The sequence below is a fragment of the Parus major genome, chromosome 1 (genome assembly GCF_001522545.3).
Source record: "Parus major isolate Abel chromosome 1, Parus_major1.1, whole genome shotgun sequence".
NCBI classification, from domain to species: Eukaryota; Metazoa; Chordata; class Aves; order Passeriformes; family Paridae; genus Parus; species Parus major.
The window spans coordinates 72,381,383-72,399,325 of record NC_031768.1 but is presented as its reverse complement, the minus strand read 5'-3'; the positions used below and the strand labels follow the sequence as shown (position 1 = coordinate 72,399,325).

Genomic DNA, 17,943 nt, shown 5'->3' with positions numbered 1-17,943 from the left:
TTGAAGCCTCTTCTCTTGAAATTAACACCATATTTTTCTGATTAGCATGTTATGAGGTTGGTTTGTTTTTTGTTTTTTTGAGAAATAAGATAGTACTCTAGCCAACTAAAACTCCATTTTTATAGTCTGCATTTTGCTTTTTTAAACTAAATGTCCGCTGAACAAACCTTCCCAGATGGTATTTAATATAGTTTGGGTTTTAGCTTTATCAATTCTGTGATGCTTTAATTTTCGTGTTTAGCTCTGAAGGACAATGTTGTTATTCAAATGTTTGTTTTAGTTAAGTCACAATTATGGTATAAAATGGGCAAATAGTGTTCCTCCTTAACTTCAAATGTTTTTAAACTATTGGCATTTAAAAAAGAATGTTTCCAAAACATGTAAGGAAAAGGATTGCACTGCATCAGTAGTTACCAGATGTCTTTCAGTCCTTTAGAATTTCTGAAGGCATAGTTCTGAGAAATATTTCTGTGTTGCTTTTCTTTTTCTTAATAGGTGGCAAAAAATGAGAAAGTATAGGTGCTTGAACCTCTCTTTATGTATATTTTCATGTGATTGTTTCTTTACTTAGCTGTAGTACTACTTTGTCTACATAAAGGCTTTGGAAGACTTAATGTAAACACTGAGATAGTTGTTTGACTTTTTTGGTGAATTACCTGTGGAATGTGTCTTTAGGATTTTTACATTCCGAAGCAGTTAATGACTCAGCAAACAATGAGTTTAGCACTAATAACACATAATAAAATTTTAAGGGTGAGGAGTTTATCTGATCCTGCATCCTGTTTCAGACTGACCTAGTGGATACTGCTGGAAATCTATAAAAACAAAACCAGCATAGAATGACTTTTCCTGTATCATGGCAGATTCTGGTTTTGTGGCTTGTAGAAGCCACAAAAGCCATCTGCACTCCCTGGCCACTGATGAGTATTTCTTCTGTGATTTCTATGACACCGGCCTTTCACAGTGTTTTGCACACTGAATAAAAGGGATATGATAAAGAAACAATTTAATAATTCAAGCCAGGCACTCTAGGGTAAGAAATACTACAAGTAACAAAACTACACAAATCCATGCCTTTGGCTGACTTTAACAAATCTGAAAACATCATTTGTATGGGTTTATGTAGTATAATCAAGACTTTTCTTGACAAATGACAAAGATTATTAAGGGATTTAACAGACATTTTTTGTAGGTACCATATCATTCATGTAGCTCTTGTTGGAGTCCTTTCCTTTGATTTTTTGGAGAGAAAAGGAGAGCTGTGTTATTCTGTACTCTAAATTGGTGAGACTGGTATTGGCAGCAATATTATCTCTGTCTTCCTGTCTGGTAGATAAAAGAGAATATTTTCATCCTTCTTTCCAACGGTGCTCTGAGAGCTCAAGTTCTTTTGATGAATAATTGGCTGTCTTGGTAGTATGATCATCAATTTTTACAATAAAATGCAAAGTCCTCTAAGGTTAAGTGGCTTTCCAGGATTTCATTGCTTGTTCAGGTAGTGGCAGTGTCCGACAGGCACCACCTTGCAGATAAAACATTTGTAATTTTTAAATACAAGCTGAAATATATAGAACTTTTGTAAAAGGTGCACTTGGTCTATGTAAGCAAGTTATTCCCAACCTTAATTATTGTATATAGGGTGCAAACATTCATGGGCTGTTTGGTCAGCAGTGACAACATGCTTGGTAAAGATAATAAATTGCCTTAAGCAAAACATATGTATTGTTTTAGAACATATTTTAGAAAGATTGTACAAGGTGTTCTTTTTGTATTAAGAACATTTTAGGTCTACTTATGAAATGGATTTAAATCAGTATAGTTTTTGTACAGTACCAAAATACTCCTATCAATCCATGTATAATCAGTAAATTCACATGATGTTGGCATGTAACAGATTCTTCTCTTGTATTAATTTTATTTCCATGTAAAATTTCAAACTCTAGAATGTAAAGCTTAAAATTTTATGATGAAAACATTGGCTAGACATTTGTCGATTATCTTCTGAAGTTGGTATCCAAACCCACCGTATATAGCATTGGGGGGAAAAAAAATTCCTAGGCATCCAAGAGCATTTTGTTGTGATTTTTCAAATTCATCAAATGAAAGCAGAAAGATGTAATAAAAGCTGTCAGACTGTTTTAACTGCAGATTTTGTTGCTACTTGCATTGCTTACTGTGCTGTGACAGATAGTGTTTATAGTTTTCAAACAATTCTGCAGTACTGTTTTTGCCAAGTGATAACTGTTTATCCTTTGAGAAATGTGGGCTCCCTGTATTCCACTAGAAATGATTTTTATCAGTTAATAGTATGATTCTCGTTTGGTGTGCCTGAGAACATCCTTCTGCGCTGCCTGGCCTCTATAAAGAAGAGAGTTTAAAGCTGCTCTACAGAGCAACTAATCTTGTTTTGCTTTGTCCTACATATTGCTGTCATCAGTTGGTTGTAAGATGGATTCTGTCCAATTCTGGCATATTTCTGAAATTCAGTTGGAATTTTTTTTCTTTGTAATGAAGGACTGTGCAGTATTTTCCTATCAATCTGTACTCTTAAGAAGTATTAGTAAATATAAGCAAGGAAACAGTATATGTGCTACAGTAGATACAGACTTAGTGCACACAAGTTCATTATCGCCCACTTCTTCAGTGGAACTTAAACCCATCATGTTGTTTGTTTACTGATGATAATGGCTGCTTTTTCCTACTTGAAGGTCCTGAAGCAAAAGGGTGCCAAAGGCAGGAACTGATATTTTCTTGCACTAAAAGAAAATTATCAAGAAGATGCTTTAAGCATAAATTAGCTGACTTTTTAATGTCTTTGCTAACCATGTATCTTGAGTAATTACCAGCTCATCTACATTTGATACAGCTGTTAAGTGCACTGAAGAGTGAATGCTAGATGTGTTCTTACAGGGGATCAGTCTAATTGTATCTTTTCTTTTACACCTGGAAACTGCTTCTGTAAATGAAAGAGCTCCTGTTTTCATGCTTTTCTTTAGGGATGTCACTGTGAGCTGTTAGCCTTTACTGAACAGTGTAAGAAGGAGTTATTTGAGACCAAGGCATTTACCCTTCCATAGCCTTTCCCTGTCTTTGGCTTGCCGGATGTGCAAGCAGAATCAGTTTTTACCAAGTGTTAAACCTTACCTGCTGGCAAATGGTGAATGCAAGTAGCTGGATGTTCTAGTACTGTAATCAAAGTACACTTTGATCAAGTGCCATTTGTTTGCCACTAAGTCAAACCTAGGGAAGAAAAGATTCACTGGTCTGAATCCATGTCTTAGCCCCAGATGTATAGAAGTCTAGGTGTAGTTTTAAAATCAGCTTAAGTAGGGGTATTGGCAAGTTGCTTAACTGATTTGCCTCTTCTTTTCCCTTTGTTAAGCGAGAGGTTTTGTCTGTTCTTTGGACTGCTTATAAGGAATCGAAAGTAAATTCTCATTGGCTATTGAAAACATCAGTAAAAACTGTCATTTTTTCATGTTTCCTTGAGGTTTTTTGTTTTATTTTTTTTTTCCTTCTGATCAGGTACAAAGAAGGTGGTGAAGCTTTGTTGGTATTGCTTCCTTCAGAAGAAAAAGGCATGGTGGAACAGCTGGCTCAGAGGAAGGTACCTATCAGTGAAATCAAGTAAGTGGCTAATGGCCTGTCTGTTATTTAGCCTTCTTTCTACAAGAGTAATGTGTGATGAGTCTGTGACAATCTTGATAAAGTGCTTTAATTGCCTGGAGCTGGACAAATCAGAGAAATGAATTAGTTTTGGTAGTGTTGTAGAAGGAAAAGACCTTGAGAGGTTACCTATTTTATTGCTGTTCCCAGAGGCAGGATGAGCTGCACAAATCATTCTTATCAGATGCCAATTAATATATTCACAATTTCCCAAAGAGACCTCATCCGTACTCAACAGTTACTACCATTAACATTTTTTCTTCAAGTGTCTGATAAGACTTGTAAGTAATTTAAATGAAATATTTCTTTTGTCTTGTGCCAAGAATATATGGAAAGTGATGTATTCTCTTACTCTCTGCAGCTGCTTTTTATGTAATTGAACATGATAATGCTCTCTTTCTCTTTTGCAGATTAAACAATTACAATTTCTTTAGTCTGTCCCTGTATGTTTTTATTGCTGTTATCATTTTTGTTTCTCTTATCTATTTTTTCTTTAGTTCTGCACTATTTCTCCAATTTGTCATGACCTTTTTGAATCAGTTAGTTGAAGGACAAGAAGTAAAAGATGGTCATTTTACATACTAAAAAGAGGGTTCCAAGGGAAACCTGTAAGAATCTATGCTATCTGTACAAATAGAACTGACTTTGAAGGGGTTGCAGAAGCAAATAACAATACCAGGTAAAAATAGAAAAGCATGTTTCCATTTTCTGTTAAATGCAGAGTAATGGGTATGTAAGAAACACAAAACCCCTTACTGTAAAAAATGCTAGAAAAAAAGACCACCACCAAAGGATTGATGGTAGTTTCTTATTTAGCAGCTATAGGTAGGAAGGAGTATACTGGTTTTTGAGCCTGTCAGTCTGATGTTTAATTAAGAGAGAAGAGAGTGTGAAGGAAATATGGAAAAAGAATTGAAAACGAGCCAGAAAATGTGATATGAGCCCAGCTCCATTTTTAACGCTTAGAAAGTTCAGGTCACACCATACCAAAAATTGTACAGCAGAGATAAAAGGAATCAGAGAAGGATGACAAGGTAGAAAATACAAGTTTCTGTGAGTGGGTATGAGCAAAGCTAGTACTGTTTTACTTTGAAAAGCTGTGGTTTCATGTGAAGATACAGGTACCTAAGCAAAAAAGAGATTTAACTATGCTGAATTTCTCTGTAGAAAAATTGTTTTTGAGAAGAAATCAAATTTGGATGAAGCTTTGGGTGGTTATTTATACCTCATTGCTTAATCTTCAAGTTTGCTCAAAATTTAGAGATTGACATTTCTTCAGAGAATAGAAACAATGCATATAGCACTTGCTGGATTTAAGGTTTAGTTTTATTATTTTAAGTATTTTTGTTGTATAGGGTATGCCATTTCAAAAGCTTTTCTGAACTGCACTTGTGACTGCTGTTTCTTTGTAACAAACTGAGTACACAGCAGCTGGTGAAATTAATCCACCTTTTCTGGTCAAACACATGTATCAAATCCATGTAGGATGTGCATATACTTAAAACACACAACTTTTGCTAAAACAGTGAAATAAGAACTAGAATGCAGTCCAACAACTACTTAATGACAAGCCCAAACAAAAACTCACCAACTGAATGTGGACAATATCAGTAGAGAAACTGAAATCTGTTATTTTCTTTTCCCTTAAGCATCACAGAACAGTACAAGGATCTGTTGTATATCCACTGCAGTAAATTCTCTCTTTCCAAACTTCATCTTTTTCCTTCTTAAAATGGTTGTTATTCAAGTAATTTATGTTACTTTTATATTCAGTAAATAAATGTCTAATCTCATGCACATTATAAATATTTCCCCTTTTTTTGTCAGCTAAGCTTTTAACTTCATAAGTAATGGTGTTGATTATTTGAACAGCTTATCAAAGGAAGTCGTAATAAACCCTCTTTAGGCTGTATTTATCTATGTAAATAGAAGTATATGTTTTTGTACAGGGATAATAATCCAATTTTAATAGGTCAAATATTTCGCCCCCAATAAATGCATGTTATATTTAAGATCCAAATTAGGTGTGTCTCTGGAGAAACATTCATAGCTGCATCTCATCTCTTAACTTATTGTTGTTAATCCGATGTTACTTTAACAGAAAACTGCCTTTTTTTTTTTAACAATATCCCAAAAATCCATTATTGTACCAAGCCACTAGGACATATGTATTATAAATACATTTAAGTAATATTCTTAATTGTAATAACTATTAGAAAAGTCAAGGGCTTTGATTGATAATATATTTTAACAGACTGCCCCAAGATCTGGGTTTTCAATCTGCAGAACAAACTTTAATAGAATTTATTAACATCATAATGAAGGGGAATGTTTTCACTTAGAATTGTCTGCCTAGTGTGTTAAGATTTAAAAAATGTAGCATTGTCCTTGTAAGAGGCTTAACTAAAATCCTTAAAAAGTTATTCTTGTAATTACTTATGGATTGCAATCCAATTTAATTCTAGAAGTTTTTAACTACAGATTTTCTCATGCTGTTTACTTCCAACCAGTTTCCCAATTAATACAACCCCGGTGTGTTTTGTCAGTTTATAAATTGTTTAAGAAGTTGCATGAACCCATGGATCGGGTTCCAGGTCTTGTGGTGAAGTCTTCTCCTGTTGTTTGTGCTTATTCACCTAATTATAGATTCTTAAGAATTCTAGCTTGGGAATTAGAAGATAATGAGCATTGCTCTCTTCCAACAGAGTTTAACTCTTTGTGTTTCTGAAATTCACTCTGAAAGCTTTTTTTCAAAAGCTTGTTTCTAAAACATTGTTGTCTATTCAAGTGTTCATTTTGCTGTTCTTATTAACCTGTTGTCTGGTCTAGTGGTTGTAAGATCTCTGTTACTTTTCTTATTTTGTATTTTTTGATTTGCAAACTATTTTCAATGTTCTTTTATTTCATGTAGACAGATTTTTTTAAAACAGTTCCATAATTTGAAAGTAGTGGAAGGAAGAACTAATCTATTTTCCTTGATACCTGTTTAAAAGACGAGGGTTTAGACTCTTCCTTTAATTTTCAATTCTGAATCTAAGCTGCCCCTAGAGGTTTTCTTCTAATCAGCACAAGCTGCCAATTTACAGGTAAAGCTTTTAACAGTACATAACTTCTTCATTGCTCAAACAGAACAAGAGAAACTGCAAAATATGCAATAATAAATACTATATCTTGGAGCATTCAAATATGGCAAAAAGATACTCTGAAAGTATTAAATGATATGTACATTTTTTAAAGGAGTTTGTAATCTCCAAGTTTTCCATAGAAGCTATAAATTTAAATTATTTTTGATATTTTGAGGTTACCTTGTTGCACCCAACTTTGTTGGGTAAAAAGATAAGAGCTGCTTCCTCAGGGGTTACCCTAACAGATTTTGTGTCTAGAAAATTTTACCAAAGGAAGTGCAAGTATATCGATACCCACAATGTAATATTGCTTTCTTTAATATTATGGCAAAAAGGGTGATTTTTGAAGAAAGCAGCAATAACAACAAAACACATTTTTCTCTTCTTTTTTCTTTCTCATAGTGGATAATACTTGGATGTGTATTCCACACGTTGGTAGTGTTAATATAGGGGATCTGTTGAAATTCACTGCCTCCCAGTTGCCATGGTTACTGTAAGACAATACATTGGTGTCACTGATCAGTGTGGTTCTACACCTGTGTGTGATGTGCTGGGGTGAGCCTTCCTTAGGTGCCAGCCTTTCTCCTCTCTCCAGCCTTCAGGTTGTCTAGTGTAACCATAGGGAGCCACGTTCCAGACTCAGAGCACAGCACAAAACCTGCTGCTGCTGCTTGGAAGCTGGGTGGAATATGGAAACTGTTTTGCTGCATCAGGGAAGCAGGGTCTTTTAGGTGGTTGTTGATATTTTTTGCTTAAGTTTTCCTTTGAAGAAGAGTGGGGAAAAGACAATGTCTAAAACAGTGTTAAAAGTTTAACAATGTCTAAGACAATGTTAAAACAGTGCTTGTATCCTAATATTAAAACCATAGAAAATGAGAGGAAATCAAACTGTGTATCAAACAGGATATTTGAAGATTGCTGATCAGTTCATAAGGCCAAGCCAGCCAGGTTCATGTTTACATCATGGCACAGTCAAGTGTGGCCATTTATGCAACTGGTAAGCAAAACTGTAGCTTCAGAAAGTTGTACTGCTCCTTAAAGGTAAGATATGTGATCACAGACTAAGAAATAACCAGCCTACTTTAAATAGCAGACAATGATATAAAAATCTCCTTCTAGGCCTTGCATAGTTGATTCTAGCTCACTGGTTCTTAGCCATTTAGGCAAGCTTATAAATGATGATAATTCATTTCAGTGTTTAGCTTTTAGGTTTGCTTCTCCTAATAGTCACATATATACAGTTTATTGTAAAGAGTTTTATTTGTTCAGAAAGAAATAACATACAAAGTCATTAAAGCCAAAATCCAATTAACAGTGGCCAGCTTTCTCATTTTTTGAATCTCAGTATGAGAGGAAGATGATTGTAGGTGACTGTCATGATACAGTGTTAGAGAAGAGAGAATTCAGTACTACTGTTTTTTTGATAGTCAGTGCTGCAAATCTGCTCATTCATTGACAAACACATAAGCTCAAAATGTGCCTGGGGTACCATGTTCTTAGTTGACATCACTTAGATTTATACCACATTATCTAGCCATGCTTTTAAATGTGAAGTATCTTGTGGGTTTTTGTTTTTTTTTAAACCCTTCTCTTGCAAATTTCAATCAAATTACTCCAAATTTATATGCAGTCTACAAAATGTTGCTGTATTTTGTCTAGAATTGTTGTCTGTTATGCTTGGAGCCTCAGTGACATATAGTCTCTTATAAATAATGAATCATATTCCTACAATAATCAAGTCATAGAAAATAATGAGTAATAGCATGTCCAGGTGAAAATGGGAACTTTGTAAGCATTTTGAGTTTGACAGTGGCAGCAGGGAGTAGTTGGCAGTCTCAGCTACTCTTTGAGTAGTGCTCCAAGGCCATTTCTGCATTACTTTCACACTGACCATGTTTCCCTTCTTTAGGAGAATGTACAACTGCAGATGCTTTCCTGACACCAAATATGACATCTGATATTTTTTTCCCATGCTTAAAACCTGCTAATGCTGCTATGGAAGATAATTCAAACTGATGAATCATATTTTGCTTTTGACTAAGCTATGTTAGTTGTTATGTATTTTTTTATTTTCTTTAGGTCCTTACAAACTGCTTTTTTTTGTATCAAAATCGGTATTGGTTAAGTGTTAATTGTTATCGTTAATTGTTTAACTTCCTTTTTGCCCCTTTGGAGTATGAGCACTGTATTTACATGGCCTGTTTGATAGGATTTTTTTTCTTTCATCTCAGATGAGTTCTTAAGATTAGCTACAACTGTGACTCCAAGTGTTTTTACTTTCTCTAGTTGCTATGGAGCAAATTTCTTTTGAGCCAGCTGATTTATTGGAGTACTTGGTCTCCCATGATTTGTGATTCTGGTGTGAGCTTGCACTGTGCTGTAGCTGTTGTTAGGTGACTGATTGCAGCTGCCACTTTGAGTGAAGACAAGGAAAAAAGGCACTGGCTAATTTAAGGGCTTTGAGGTCATCTCTTAATAGCTTTCCCATAACTTAGCAGCAATCCAACGCTTTTCTGGACTGTCTTACTTCTGGTGTTCATATTAATTTTTTTATAATTCATGCTATCCCTTTTTTACTTTTTGTATCACTATGTTTCAAAGATTTGTTGCTCAGTTTATCCCCCACTCAATTTTTCATACTTCTTTTTTTCTATCTTATGCCTTTACATTTTTAGAACCAATTATATGCTGTCTAGAACTCATGTTTTTTGGTCTTTCACTAAAACTGTAGCTAATAGTGCTTGTGTACGCTGTAGTTTTCCTCTGGCTGTATCTGAACAGAGTGAAGAAATTGAAATTGTAAGGGAATGAAGTTTGGTCAGTTTTCATATTTAGTAAGAAGAACCTCTGATGATGTTTGCTAGGTTGTATGATACACTGGGGTGGCAGTAGCAGCTCAAAAGTAGATGAGAAGAGATCTGGGCAAATAAACTTGCAATAAAGTAGGTATCACTGGAATAAGTTTAAAAATTTAGAATCTGGGAGAGGACCTATATATCTTTATAGCAGGTTTAATGGCAATTTCTATAGTGCAGTCAATATTCTTTATTTACTTGAGAAGCTCTTAAATCTGTTTAATCTCAGTGTCCTTTATTATTGCTCACCTGGCTATTCTTTCTAAGAAGTACTTAAATTTCAGTATTCCTGGCACAATGCATCTTATTTAAACTTTTAAAAATGCTGACAATTTCCTTATGAAGACTTTGATTCCAGTGTAAAGTGGTACTGTAATTCATTATGCTGTTTCTGTATTTTTATGAAATCAAGAAGTTCTTTTCTGCTGACTTCTGCTTTGCTTTGTAAGAAGTTTCATGACCTTCCATGAAAACTGTCTGAATAAAACAGCTGCTATTTGTCTTTTCTGCATTATTTGAGGAGTGTAATCTTCATCCTTAATATGGTCCCATTCTGTGCTGTTTCAGTGGTAATAGTTCTGTGCATATGAAAACAAGGAAGAAGATGTGATCGTGCTCCTGAGAACCTGAGAATGGGTGGTTATTTTGGCATGCTCTAATAATTAAAGCTTTTTTTTTTTTTTTTTTTTTTGTTAGAATTAATCCTGAAAAACTTACAGACATCCAAAAGAGGATGCAAGCATTCTTAGCTCAAGATCAGGAGTTAAAAGAGAAAGCTCAAAGGGTAAGTCACCTGCTACAGTATAATTCTTGGGTGATGTTAGTTGAATAGAACTGCTGTTTGAGTAACTCAGCTTTTGATTGAATAGCTCAGACATGCCCTAGAAGCAGTGTTTGGAACTGAAGAACCACCAGAGATAATTGAGCACTTGGAGAATCTCCTGTATTAGGAGAGAATCATAAATTAGAGAGAACCAGAGTCTTCTGAGTGATGCCCAGTGACAGGAGAGGAGGCAACAGGCACAGATTTCTGTACAAAAATCTTCATTTAAACTCAGAAAAAGCCTTTCTTGTAAGAGTGGTTGAACAGTAGAACAGCAAGTCTGTGCAGGCTCTAAATGTTGATTATTAAAAACTGGGATGTTTCCTGAGCAGCCTGCCCTAGCTGACCTTGGTTTGAGCAGGTGTTTGGACTAGATGGTCTCTGAAGTTGAGAAGAAACTTCAACTTGTACAACTTTTTTAGAAAGCTCATACAGAAAATTTCAAAATAAGTCTGCTAATAAAAGATGTTACTTAAAAATAGCAAATCACATTACTTGACTTGAAAAGTTAGAAGTATGAAACCATGTAAGCCTCAACATGCCCACCTTGATCAATTTTTATTGTCATATATCCTGAATATGTGTGACAATTTGTCCTTTCTCAGGGTAGAATCCAGTGCATTAAATAAAGCATTTTAACTTTTGTTTGGATTTAAATGAGCAGCAAAATAGCTTAGAATAGCTCTTCTGGGTAATTTGGAGAATTGTGTAAATGGATTTATGAATGGAATTTCTTTGCTATGCTGGTTAATGCTGGGAGACTTCATGGACAATATATGAATTTCACCATGTGTTTATCAGGCTGGGGGAAGGTAGGGAAACTTCAAATAACTAAGTAGGTTCCTGGATGAGAATTAACTTGGTTGTAGAAGACACTTTCCATGAAAGGTAGGTTGTGAAACATTTCTGGAAATTGTGCTGCTTCTTGCCATCTCTAAACATGTTTTCTGACCTTTGCCTGGTTTTATAGTATTTTTAGGCCATGAACTCTTTGGAATCGAGCTTACTATTTGTTATATTGAAGCACTACAACATGTTGGTGTGTTGGGGTTTGGTTTTGTTTAGTTTTGGTTTTGAAGTGTGTATATCATTAGCCTGTGAATTCTGTAGTTGTATCAAGTCTCTTCAAAGCTATACAAAGTCAAAAGCTCAAATTAAGATGCAGGGAAACACGGGTGGAAAGATAATAGGCAAATCTTTCGTGCCGTTTTTTCTTACATATGTAGGTCAAATTAAAAGAGTACAACCAAAGGCCACATAGTGAGAAATCTAGAAATGCCAAAGCTTGAGAAATATATGATTGCGGAGATTCTGGGTTATTGTTAATAACTTTTTGTGTGAGCTAGTGTGGGCATAAATGACACTTGAAGGTATAGTGGTAAACCTGAGGGGTAGGGTAAAATGAAAAGAGGATTGTGAAAGCTTAGAGAAACCAGGAGTTTCAAGCTTTTTGTTGAACTGGGATGTAAAATGAGTCAAGGTGAAATATTTAAAACTCTTGAGATTCATCTCACCTAGCTGTAGATGTCCTTTGAGAGTTAGTCTGCCTGAACTTTCATTTATAGCTGACAGGGTGGAATAAGCGCTTCTACAATGCCTCCTGGCACAGATACCTTAAAACCCCTTTGGGATGGATGGATGAATGTTGGTTTCATTTTGCTGCAGAGGTGGGCTGTGTGATGTGACCTATCTTGAAGGCCTGCAGTAGGGACACTTAGTGAGTCAGAGGAATGCCATTCTTACTTTCTTACACAAGGAGATTTAAATCAAAGTGCCTGAGGAGCTCAGTGGGAGCTTTGTGAATAAAATGTCTAAGGCAGCGTTCCAAGGGAATGCTTTTAAAACCTATTTTTGGCATTTAGGTATTCCAGGTTTTTGTAGTGCATAAAGCATTACTTGAAGCAGTGTGGAATGTCAGTGTAAGCCTCATCCTGGTGCTGCACAAACCTGAGGCACTGGTGACGTGTCAAATTCACCTCCAGCTGCCACGGGAAGTTGCAGTTAGACCAATTTATGTCAGAAGTGACAGAGCAGCTGGCTGGGGGAGGACAAGAGTAGGAGGAATCCAGCATCATTTTACTTGGAATGAAAACACCAACAAACCTCTGTTTCTGCCTTTGGCTTTTTAACATCTCTTAAAAGACAGAGAAGGATTATTCTGAATTGAGCAGAAGAAAATAATGATAAAGTTTCAGAGTAGCCAAAGAATAAAATCAAACACAGACTGTCTGTCAGTATTGTAGATACAAACTTAAATTTGTTTTGAAAAATTTTAATTGCCATATAATTACCCTTTCAGGCCATTTTTGTTGCAGGTTTTAATGTATGGATAACAGAGAAGTGTCATTCTTGCAGTCAAGCTGTAAATACATTCAATTTTTTGAAAAACTTGAAGTATGGACAAGTGGTTTATCACAGAAGTATCCCTCTTTAATAAGGTTTAACTGTGAATGTTCAGACATACTATGCAAATGTGCCCAAGTAGTGGCACAGTGCGTCAGTGTGAATAAAACAATAATATTAATGCAAATGAAATCCTGACCTTGGATCCTTATCTGAAATCTGGATTTCTCTGAGGCTTGGGTGTTGTGTTGTCTAGCCTGTCTGGTGCAAGCCACTGAGTTCTTGACATTTGTAGCTTAAGAAAGAAATTCCCAATTCTGAATGGATGAGATAGCAGTGGAGCAGCACAGCTATGCAGTGAAGTTTGGGTAGGATGGTAGTCCTACCATCATGTGCCGAGGGCATGAGGCTTATTGTGTCCTCTAATCTTGTTGATTTACTTCAAGGTGCTTTTACTTCGTTGGAAGATAGAAAGTTCTTGATCTCTAATTGCTTCAATAGACTTCATGGTTCATTTGGTAGGACATGGCTCCCCTGTTATTGCTTGGAAAGACAGTTTGAGTCAGACTGGGGCTCCTTTGAAACCTTTGCAATTCTTCTCATGGACTGATGCTGCCTTTTGGCATTTCTTGTAATTTTAATATTTAATATGTCAGTTCAGCCACTTCAGGAAAACAGTTTAAAAAAAAAATAAAAAAATCTGTTTTTCTTGCTAGTTCGAATGTTACTGTGGCACTGAAGTGATATCTGTCCATTAAATTCTTCATTACAGCCAGAGGGATGTGCAGGGTGTTGCAGCCTGAGATTCCAGCTACATCTTGTTACTTTTGAGTTACTGTCAAAACAACACATCAGTTGAATTGTGTGCATTTTAATGCTTAAAATATTTAAAAAAATATTTAAAAATTTTAAAAATATCCAGGAAATAGATCAATAAATTAAAATATAGAGGTAATAAATTCATAGAGCACAGTGCTTTTTCCTTATGTATTTCCAGGACTTATACAATAATCTCCAGCGCTTTTGGAGACCTGTAGATAGAATTTTAGTAGAACTGTCATATGTTAATGATGCCCAATCATAACATTTTCCATAGAAGTTAATGCATATAGTATTTTTACAATGTTCAGTTATTTAATAAAAAAAGCCTTCACACAGCAGATATGGCAGGGGACAACAGCAGTTGTAAAATAGCAGGGGAAAGTTCAGACTGACTTAAACTTGTTCTCCCTCAGCTCCAGTGTGTATGCGCAGGCTGAGGAAGTTTTAGGAGAACAGAATAAAATCCAACTGAGATGGCAGAGTTTTAGACAGAGGTTGAAATGAATACACTGAAATAAAATAAAAAAAATCAAAGTAAATAGCTTGATTTCTCTTCCTGTAAAGTGGAACATTTTATGTTTGGTGTTTCATTCTTAGTTATTGTATGGCTTGATAAGCATGCAAAAGTTGTGTTCTTTCTGCCCTTTACAGTTTGTTAATTTCTAGACCATGTGTACCAAAGGTATGCTAGTAAGGTGATAGTTTTATCAGTTATCCAACAGACATAATGAGATTTCAACCTGTAGCATGTAGTGACTCATGTATATATTCAAATCTGCAAATCTTAGATTCACAGGAAGGATACTTCTTTTTTAACCTACTTTTTTTTTCCATCTGTCATTGCAGAGAAAAAAGAGGCTTTCATTGATTTTTGTCACTTGCTAGACAACAGTAGATTAATGAGATCTATCAAATTTGAAGCCTTTTCCTAAACATTCTAATTACTTTTGTAAAATGATTAATAATTCAGTGTGAGCAAAGAAGTGTTTTATTCCACATCTCAATCTTGGTGGCAACTGAATGAATTGATCTCCCACTTTCCACAGCTAAAATGAATTGAAGGACATAATCAGGAAGGAAACTTTACCCAAAAACCCCTCAGCATTAGGAAAACCAAGCAAATGAAAATTTACTTTCATAGTGAAGTGATGGGCAGCTTGCAAAGTATATCTCTTGTCTCTACGTACCTTACAATCACTAGTTTTTCAGGAGAAAAGAATGAGTTTATGATGTTGCTTAATTTACTGTCTTACCTTTTATTTTACCTTTGGAAGTGTTTTTTCTCTTAAAAACATTTCAAAAATCCCCATAAGGCATTAATGCTCCTGACTGTTGTGTGTTTGCTCCTCTGCCTGAGGTTAACAAGAAATAGATATTTTTTTCTTAACATTCCACATGAATTACTAATACAGTAATTTTCTCCAATAGGTGCATAACATAACAGACCAAGGAAGTGATTATAGGATGCTTGAATATAACTCTGAGGATAACTTGATGTTGTTCTTAGTGTTTGATGGTTTAAGCCTCATGGTAAGAGTTCTGGCATATGTTAGAAATAAGGTTATGAGCAACAGAAATCCAAGGATCCTTTCTGATACTTGAAATGTTTCAGCATTTATGCTGCTAGACTATGTAAAAGAAGCATGAGAAGAATAAGAGTCCTTTTGGGAAGGATGGCAGGAAAATGCACTACAAGATTAAGTTATTCCCTTACGCAGTACTTCCAGTTTTTTTTTTACAAAGTCTGTGATTAGTTGATACTTCAACCTTGGACTGGTTTCAGTAGGTGCTGTATAGTGAATTTGTCTTGGTCAGCTGAGTTGCATTCATTGACTGTGTGTACGTGATGAGCTGATGGTAAGTGCAAGGTAATAGGAATCATCTTAGACCACAGTGAAAGGCAGCTATATTGAGTTGAATAACTTCCTGCTCGTGGCTAAGATTAAGTCAGGACACCTTGGACTGATGGCAACAAAGGCTGTTCTAAGTTCCACATAATTTAGATATTGGAACAGCATAACAACATTCTGAAAAGCTAGGAGAGAAAAAATCAAATTGAATCAATGATGTTTCCTTCTGACTAATCTGTCATATTTTCTTTTTAGGAAAACATAACATGACATACTGTTGGGAAATTCAGTCAATTCAGCTAATATGAATGTAATGAAATATTTGAGTACTTGAAGCTGCATCACTTCTGTAGCAGTGATAAATTTTGTCTGATGAGTATTTTTAAAATAATTTCAGTCTGAAATCGATGTTTGACCACCTAATAGTGAAATTCTATTTTGTGTTTAGAGCAACAATATAATGTTTGTTTCTTGTGTTGGTAATTGAATGATGTCTTTTTTTGTTGAATACTTTTATTTTTCTTTCAGTGTTTTGTATCCTACTTGCGTTCAGTTTACTTAATGAAGAATAAGGAGGTATTCGATGTTTTCAAATTGCCTCTAGCAGAATATGCCCTGTAAGTATGGCCAACTTAAAATATGAAAGCTGTATAGTGAGATGCTTTGCAGTCTTTAAATAGCTGTTTTGATTGCGTTAACACACAGAATTGGACTTCTAGTCTTCTAGTGTATTTAGTTTCATATTCATGCTGAACTTTTGCATATTTTCAAGAGCATTCTAAATGGAAATTATGTGTAAAAAGAATATATTGCTGTACAGAGAAATAGCTTACAGCAGAATGTCCACTTGGTATATGCACTAGAAGACATAACTTCTGAAGTAAAAGGATAGAGAATATGTTTTGGTGTTTCTCCCCGCTCCAGATTTGCCCTTCAGCCTCATAGCTAAATACCAACCTGTAAAGTGTATTATTTAAAAAGAAACTGGAGTATCTAAAGATGATTTATTGCAGTCTTGTTTTGAGTGTGATTTGGACATTTCTCCTTGGCCATTAATTACTTTTCAAAAGATTCAGTGTGTTTGGTAAAGATGAAGCATCTGCACTAGATTGAATAGCATCTATTTTGCTATGTCTATTTTTGTACTTATATGTGAATCATTCCATATTTTGTATGGGAGGGAAATTAATTTTGACAGGTTGACTTTACAGATGACAGCCCCCTGAAATTGTTTTAAGATCTGAAATTTTTGAAATTTCATGGGACATAGGGTAGTCATAAGGGAGCAGGAAGATGTTGAAAGGTTCATTGTAAATTAATTTGATACGTGTGGAATATCACACAGAAAAGGTTAACATGCCAGGACATGGCATAATGAACTAAAATGTGACAAATTACTGGACTGGAACACCTGGTCTTAAAACAAATCTTAACATGATTGGTTTTTAAAATACATAAGCCTATTATAAAAGGTGCTTTTTAACTTCATGGACTGAGAGATTTTGAAAAAGAACTAGCCTAAAGCTCAAAAATTTTTGCCACACGCAATGGCTGCCCGTTTTCTTGTGTGGTTTGTCAGCATCTTTAAAGTCTGTTGTAGGTCTTACTGTGCTATGAATGTTAGGAATAGCAGCAGTAGATTAAGGCTAAGAGGGATAACCACACATATTCAACCAATGTAAGAAACAGACTAGCAGATGGTGGTAATGCTAAACTTTCAGAATCCCAATGCTTCTTTCTGGATTTCAGCATGGTTTGCCATCTAGCATCTGTAGACGGAGTAATCTACAGTTCTGTTCTTCTCAGGTCTCTGTGCCAGGATTTGGACCTTCCTCAGAATAATTTTGAGTCTCAGCTTTGGAAAGCTATTAATGTCATTCCTGTAATAAAATGAAAGAAACCAGTCAGTTGTTTGGAGAGAGTAGGAGAGGTTTAGTCAAGGCTGTGAAATACGTGGCAGTATAATAAAAAAGTCAGGAAATAATAAATCTGGGAGATAATTTGGAGATTCTGTTCTACTTTGTTGGCATTCTTCTTTCCTTCTCTCCAGACTGCTTGTCTACCTAAATATACCCTGCAGATCCCTAGCTTTCAGTTCAGTGCACATCCACAGATACATGGATCAGTCATCTTCATTTATATGAAAGTCTCTCAAAGTCTGGTGTGTTTGAATTTTGCATCCAGAAGCAACCTTGATTTCCGTTCTGCACACAAACTTATGGCAAAACCTTAAATGAGAATACTTTTTTCCCTTTACCTTCTGTGTGCATTTTCTGAAAAGTACTTCAGCCTTTCTGTGGATATTTACTGCTAGCTTGATAGATGTTACTCCACTAAAAATCCTGCAGAGAAAATAGGCTGCTTAATGCCCCTGTCAGGTTTGCATTGCAGGCTGTTGCCCGTATTCCCTGTTGCTCTCCTGCTTGGCATGTCTGTGCACTGAGATTCTCTTAATCTCT

The 17,943-nt window shown here is 35.4% G+C and overlaps 1 protein-coding gene across 1 annotated transcript in view; it reads left to right on the top strand.

Annotated features, from left to right (window-relative positions):
• DDX10 (DEAD-box helicase 10) overlaps positions 1-17,943 on the top strand; it is a 158,887-nt gene that overhangs the window by 22,254 nt on the left and 118,690 nt on the right. The window contains exons 10-12 of the mRNA XM_015640809.1: positions 3,526-3,627; positions 10,343-10,430; positions 16,013-16,101. Coding sequence (XP_015496295.1) covers positions 3,526-3,627; positions 10,343-10,430; positions 16,013-16,101 — 279 coding nt within the window. The remainder of the gene's footprint in view (positions 1-3,525; positions 3,628-10,342; positions 10,431-16,012; positions 16,102-17,943) is intronic.